Genomic DNA, 6,896 nt, shown 5'->3' on the forward strand with positions numbered 1-6,896 from the left:
TTCGAGGCAGGTAAATTTTCCTCGAGGAATTTTAGTAATCGAGGTACTCGAATCATTCGAGGAATCGTTTCAGCCCTACACCACACACACGCACGCACGCACGCACGCACGCACGCACGCACATGTTTGTGTTGCTATCTTTGTGGGGACTTTCCATTGACTTCCATTCATTTCTACAGCCTAAACCTGACCTTTACCCTTTTCCTAACCCTAACCATCACATACCTAACCCTAACCAACCAAAACTCAATTCATACCTTAGCCCTAACTCTGACCCCTGACCCAAAAACAGGGTTTCCCTTCGTGGGGACCAGGCTCCGGTCCCCACGAGGAGCAATTGGTCCCCACAATGTAGTATATGTCAGGAAAATCGTCCCCACAAGGTATTACAAACACACACACACACACACACACACACACACACACACACTGTGGAGGTAGTTGTATAACTGGAGGATATCAGTTTTTAGCTTTCAGTACCTCTACTCTGTAGAGTTTCCGGTTCTCTACAGAAAACGAACCCAGACGTCCTTCAGCAAAATGAGATTTAGTTATTTTTTTCTCAAAAAGTCTTACATTTGTAAAATAAAGAGTTAGAAAACAGATTGTTACATTATTTGCTGTCTTGCTTTAGGGCGCTCTGCCTCTGTGACATCAGCTCAGCCTGGAGCTCAGGAAACCCTGCAGTATCTCAGACTGAATGTTGTTGTTTACATACCTGAAAAGTAAAAGTGGGGATGTGTGGCTTCCCCACTAATGCATGAAAAAGTGTGAAACTTGACTTGTGAAATGAGGAGTTTCCATCCGTGTGTCTGCAGGATCTGGCTCACGGCTTGGCAGAGCTGCTGAGCTACGAGGGAAACGTGGAGGAGGATTTCTACCTCACCTTCCAGGTGAGCAGCCACTAAGCTTCTAATGTCGAGCTGGAAAAAACATCAAACATGACAAAGACTTAAACTGAATCAGATCTGTTTTTAACTTCAGTAAAAATGGAAAAGATTACTAAATATGACTCAACTTCTCAGTTCTTGCAAATATTAAACTGACTTTTTAAAGTTGATACCAGAAACTCATGTCACAAGAATGAATAACAAAGAATCAGTGGAAGGTCATGTTATTCATACAGCTGGCAGGTTTAGATTCAAAGTAATCTTTTAATTCGACCAGCATGTTTCTCCTGACTTGATGTGATAAAATTGTTTTACCAGACTGAGTCCAGACTTTAATCTGCTGGAGGATCTCTGCAGGACGGTCAAATTTAAACAGAGCTCTGGTTCGGTTTGAATGCATATGTGAACGACAAGCAGACTGGAGACCGCTCCAAAAAGCAGGAAGTGGACTACCATGCAGGGCATTCTGGGTAAATGCAACCAAAACAAATGTGTTAGCCTAGCGCCAGCAGGAGAAAAGACTGGTGGTCTTTTATCAAAGACTAAAGAGAAATCCTCCAAACGCTGAAATCTGACGCCGCCATCTTGTTTCCATCTGGTGAAGAAGGAAGTTGCTCTCAGTGTCTTCAGAGGTTTTTGTGTCGTTTCCTTCAGTGGTTGTTGGTTCCTGGTTCCAGTTGGACCGAGTCTAACGGACTATCAGGAGGAGAAACAGCCTTACTGATGTGAAGCATTTTATAAACTTCACAGTATCTCATCCAGAGAAATTAATATTTCCTCTACATGATGACGTCATTTAGTTTGACGAAGGTTTAGATTTTGGTTCTACCGGGTCTGAACTGGGACAGTATGATCCCTGTTCCTCCTGATCTGCAGTGCCTCCCCCCTCCCCCCCTCAGGTTCAACCACATCCATCCCTACCTGTGCAGGTAAAATCACTGAAATACACCTGACCTCAGCCAGGTTTCTGTTTGGTTTCCCGCCGCACAGTTTCAGGTCTGCGTCTGAGTCCCACCGGGTCGCAGCCGCACTGCAGAGCTCCGCTAAGTCACGACAGCACGCATTAAGAACAAGACCTGCTACTGAGCAGCATCACCACATATAATGGAGTCACTGATGCTGCAGGGGGATAAATATGGAGCACATGTGGGAAGACAGAATACGTACAGCCCTGAGGTGTTATTTTAGCCCCCAGTGTGACGGTCGGCTGCTAACAGTCGCACCACTGTGGCACCGTCTCCACCCACCTGCAGAACTCAGTCTGACGTGGGTCTGCCTCCTCCATTTGTCAGCGTTTAAACTCATTTCACTTCTTCTTACACTTAATAACCTGAGCTAACCTTTTAAATCCAGATCCCACAGCAAAAACACAATCCTGATCCACAGAACGCAAATAAAGCTCATTCATTTTCCAGTTCAGTGACATAAATGTGGAACCGTGGAAACGTTTCAAATCTGAAACCTTTTGTAATCCAAGTTTTAACAGAGCTGAACTCAGATCAGAATAAAACTTCAGCCAAAGTTTATTTCTGTTACTTATCTGAACACCAAACCAAGAGACGGAAAATGAAGAGTAAAAACTCAGGAGATGGTCCGATGTGCCTCAGAGCTTTTCAGATCCTAAGTAAACATAATGAAAATTGGTATATGTTCATAAATGGAATGCCATCATAAATGAAATCGATTAAATCGATATGGATTCAGTTATTTGGTCAAACTGAGCTGTTTTTATTGTTGCAGGTGTTCCAAGAGGAGATGGGCGTAGTCAAATCCTACAACCTGAAACCGGCAGGAGACAAAATCCCTGTCACCAAGCAGAACAGGAAGGGTGAGTCCGAGCAGAACCAGAACAGTTCAGCTGTAAACAACACCAGAGAACGACACAGACCACCGGTTCACCTCTGGATCCAACACAGTATTTAACCTTAATAAACTAATTCCACTGAAAGTAAATTTATTTATGGATTCTAATTGTATTAAATCAACAATTTTAGATTCATCTTTGGATGCAGCTTCCAGAATCTTCTACTTTGTTTGAGTTTATAATCTATTTATTCACCGTTTCACTAAGTAATGGGTCAGAAATGTATATGTGTTCAAACTTCTAAATATGAGTTTTATCCTTTAATAGCCATTGGTTGGTGAAGTTAAAGTAGCTTACCAGCTTACCACATGAGCTAAAATAAACTACTATTATTAACATCTTAATCTAAACCCTCAAAACTTAATGGAAATTAAAGAAAGCAAACTAACTATCCCCACCTAGCAAAGTTAGCATTAGCATCTCATGAGGTCTGGTGACTGTTTCAGTGTTTGGGACGTTCAGGAATGTTGAAATGTTCGACGCTTTTCGTTTTCAGGTGAAAAAGCAGTTTTGTGCGTCTCTGTCCTCAGTTTTATTTGTGGTATTCTGTAAATATTCATTCCTGAGAATCAGGGAAGGAAATGCAGAATGCATGTGTGTGAATGAGAGTGAAGCAGTAAGAACTGAGGGGAAAGGAGGCGGAGTCAGTCATCCAAAACAACAAGCACATGAGGGGTGAAGAAGAGAGGCACAACGTGCTGCTGCAGCTTATCGCCATGGCGACAACAAGGGTGGCAAACTGCCTACAGAGGATTAAGATGAAAACACACTCAGGAGTCACTTCAGTTCCTCTGTCAGGAAGGAAGGGAAGCCCTGGGTCACTGGACCGCAGCCAGAAACTTCAGACCCTAAACTCTGGCGCAGCGGACGAACCCTGACGCTGTGGTTTGGTGTTAATAAGATGTTTTTGGAGTCGTGTGCTTTCAAAGTTATTTTGCCTTTCAGTAGTGGCCTAAATGTAAACCTAAGACCTTAAAATGAGACATTTAAAGCACATAAGTTAATAGTTTATCCAACGAGGAGCAGGAAGTGGTAATTATTTAGAGACCTATCAAACCAGCACCCTACAAAGTGATTTAAAACTACAGCGTGGCGAAGCCAGTCGGTCTGTAATTCACTGAGATGGAGATGAGCTCTAGTGACACAAACTGTGAATCAGAGCACAAAGGTTCTGGCAGATTCTTAGACTTTACAGCTTCTGGTCTGGTTCTGACCGGTTCTGTTACTCCAGATAATAAGCTCTTCCATTCCTCCAGTCACCTGAGTGATCAGGACACTTTATGTTAGAGACGTAGAGGGAAGGAAAGCCTCACCTTTCCCCATATGACACAGTGATGTGGCTGATAGAAGAACCTTCTGTTGACATGCAGTCAGTCTGCTCTGAAATGAATCTTTAGGTTTTGATGATTTTAAAACCTTCCAGGTCTGCAGCTTCAAACCAGATGCTGTGTTAAATATTGCTGAGACATTTTTTATTTTACACATAGTAATAAAGTTTAAACTGAGTTAGAAATATGAGTTACATCTTCGTGTTTTACGTCCAGCTCTCCTTTCCTTCTCCCTGGCAGAAACACAGACCTGCTGCTGTCAAAGCCTCTATTGTTCAGAACCATGAACTCATTTTCCACCCAGCGGCTCTTGTTGGTGCTTCTGCCAGCGTCGCCCAGAGAAGCGGCGGCTGCAGGGTTGATGGTGGAACCTGGTAATGGAATAATGGAAATCCCTCCGCTCTCTTTCCACAGAGTACGTCCAGCTCTACATCGACTTCCTGCTGAACAAATCCATATACAAACAGTTTGCTGCCTTCTACCACGGCTTCCACAGCGTGTGTGCCTCCGACGCCCTGATGGTGAGTTCAGAGGGTGTGTGTGTGTGTGTGTGTGAATACATACACTGAAGGCCAATGAAACAGATGGTTGCAAAAATCTTTTCTGTCACTTTCTAATTCTACTGAAGGTTGTTCAGGTTACATATTGATTATCAGACAATTATTATCAAAATTAATTCCAACAGTCTTTATGCTAATGAGGCCTGAATATCCTTTTCTGTAACTAATCTGCTGAATCATCATTTCCTGAATTACAAAAAATGTTCTAAAAATTTTCTCGCCATGTTTTCTGACATTTAGCAAATAGAAATAATTAGAAATGATTTAGGTAATTCTTGAAAACAAGAAGAGTTTAACTTCACTCAGTGTTGTGTCTTTTTATTCAGTGCATGTAAGTAGCAGCAGTGACGTGGAAGCGGGTTGGTCATGTGACAGTGACGCAGCAGAGGATTGTGGGATGTTGATCTGAATCACAGTTGTAATTAGCAGCTTTCTGATGGTTTTCTAAATTACCTTATCTGATGTAAAGATGTTTTCTGATTATCGTCTCAGACCTTAAATACAGCAACATGAACAGGAAGCGAATCAAACGTCTAATTTTATGACCTCAGTCACATCCTGGTGACGTTTATCTGCTTCTCATCGTTTCACCGTTAAACCGATGAACTGTCTTCTTCCTGTCAGCGCCGATCACTTCCTGTGCAGCAACACAGGAATAAATTATTCTGTTGATTAACTGAACTGATGATTATTTCATTTTGTTGTCTGACTCTGTTTATAGTTCAGGGTTAAAGGTCACCAGCATCACCAGTGGATCATATTTCTGCTGCTCTGATTGTTTTAGGGGCATAAAAATAATTTAGCGCAGTAGCTGAAGCTGAAAGGAGTTGGTGATGTTTGGCTGTAATATTTAATATTTTTATTCAGCTTTATGTAGGAGTCATTCTGCCGTAAAGCTCTCAGGTATCAGCCAACTGAAAACCAGGATCTGACTCCAGTTTTCCAAATAAACCGAATCCAAGAGCAGCAGCAAAGTTATAAAATATGCACTTCCTCTGGCGGCCATAGGGGGGCGCTGAGGAACCAGACCTGCTTCCCATGACCTTGGCTGCAGCGACAAGGACAAACTTATTCAGGAACAGACACGTCAAGGCGGAAATCTGAAACTCAAGAACCATAGAATCTCATATCTGATGTAAAATAATAAAAATTAGTTTTATCCAAAGTTCTGCCGTAATCTGACCCAGATTCTGCCGGTTCCGGCTCAGTTTCTCTCCTCCATGCAGGTGGTCACGTCCTGCGGCTGCAGGATGTGATGAGGCAGGTCGGTGGGCGTGTCGGAGTTTTCAGCCTTACTCATTAACTCATCATCACCACCATCTTCCTCTTCCTGATTCTCTGTAATCTGGTGGTTCTGATCCACATCTGACCTATTTTCTCTCGTCATTCTGACTTTATGACGGCAAGTTTCAGTTTGACGACTCGGTTGTTTTCACTCCCTTCCTGTTGAGCGACTCTGTGATGATGCGTCCTTCCTGTTCCTCCTCCTTGCTGCCGTTGCTACAGCTGAGCTGAGTTTGGTGTTTCTGGAAATTTTAGCACCGCGGCGAAAGTTTCAGCTTGTTGTCACTGAGGAGCCGCAAGTTCAAATCCTGTCGATGAAGCAATTCTTACAACTTCTGGTCGGTTAATCAAAAAAGGCCATTTGTTGAAATAACAACACACTCATAATTTTAAAAGGAATTAATTTGTTTATTTGTATCTTTTTGTGTATTTGTAATATTGAATAAAAAGGTTAAAAATGTGAGATATTTTAAATCAGATTTGATGGATTAAATTTCAGATCAATAAATTAATCCTTCGTTTCAGCCTAAAACCTGCAGCTTCGCCTCTACAGGAAGTTTAAACATCGTCACTGTTTTTGTCTCCAGGAGAGGATTTCATGTCTTCATGTTTTCATGTTTTCATGTCTTCATGCCTTCATGTCTTCATGTCTTCATGTTTTCATGTCTTCATGCCTTCATGTCTTCATGTCTTCATGCCTTCATGTCTTCATGTCTTCATGTTTTCATGTTTTCATGTCTTCATGCCTTCATGTCTTCATGCCTTCATGTCTTCATGTTTTCATGTCTTCATGCCTTCATGTCTTCATGTCTTCATGTTTTCATGTCTTCATGTTTTCATGTCTTCATGTCTTCATGCCTTCATGTCTTTTTATTTTCATGTTTTCATGTTTTCATGTCTTTTTATTTTCATGTTTTCATGTTTTCATGTCTTTTTATTTTCATGTTTTCATGTCTTCATGTTTTCATGT

At 41.9% G+C, this 6,896-nt stretch overlaps 1 protein-coding gene across 1 annotated transcript in view; it reads left to right on the forward strand.

Annotated features, from left to right (window-relative positions):
* The window catches only part of hectd2 (HECT domain containing 2), a 42,308-nt gene that overhangs the window by 25,670 nt on the left and 9,742 nt on the right, over positions 1-6,896 (forward strand). The window contains exons 17-19 of the mRNA XM_007568014.2: positions 819-893; positions 2,631-2,718; positions 4,497-4,603. Of these exons, the coding sequence (XP_007568076.1) occupies positions 819-893; positions 2,631-2,718; positions 4,497-4,603 (270 nt within the window). The remainder of the gene's footprint in view (positions 1-818; positions 894-2,630; positions 2,719-4,496; positions 4,604-6,896) is intronic.

This window comes from Poecilia formosa, unplaced genomic scaffold (genome assembly GCF_000485575.1).
Source record: "Poecilia formosa unplaced genomic scaffold, Poecilia_formosa-5.1.2 Scaffold216, whole genome shotgun sequence".
In the NCBI taxonomy this organism is placed as follows: domain Eukaryota; kingdom Metazoa; phylum Chordata; class Actinopteri; order Cyprinodontiformes; family Poeciliidae; genus Poecilia; species Poecilia formosa.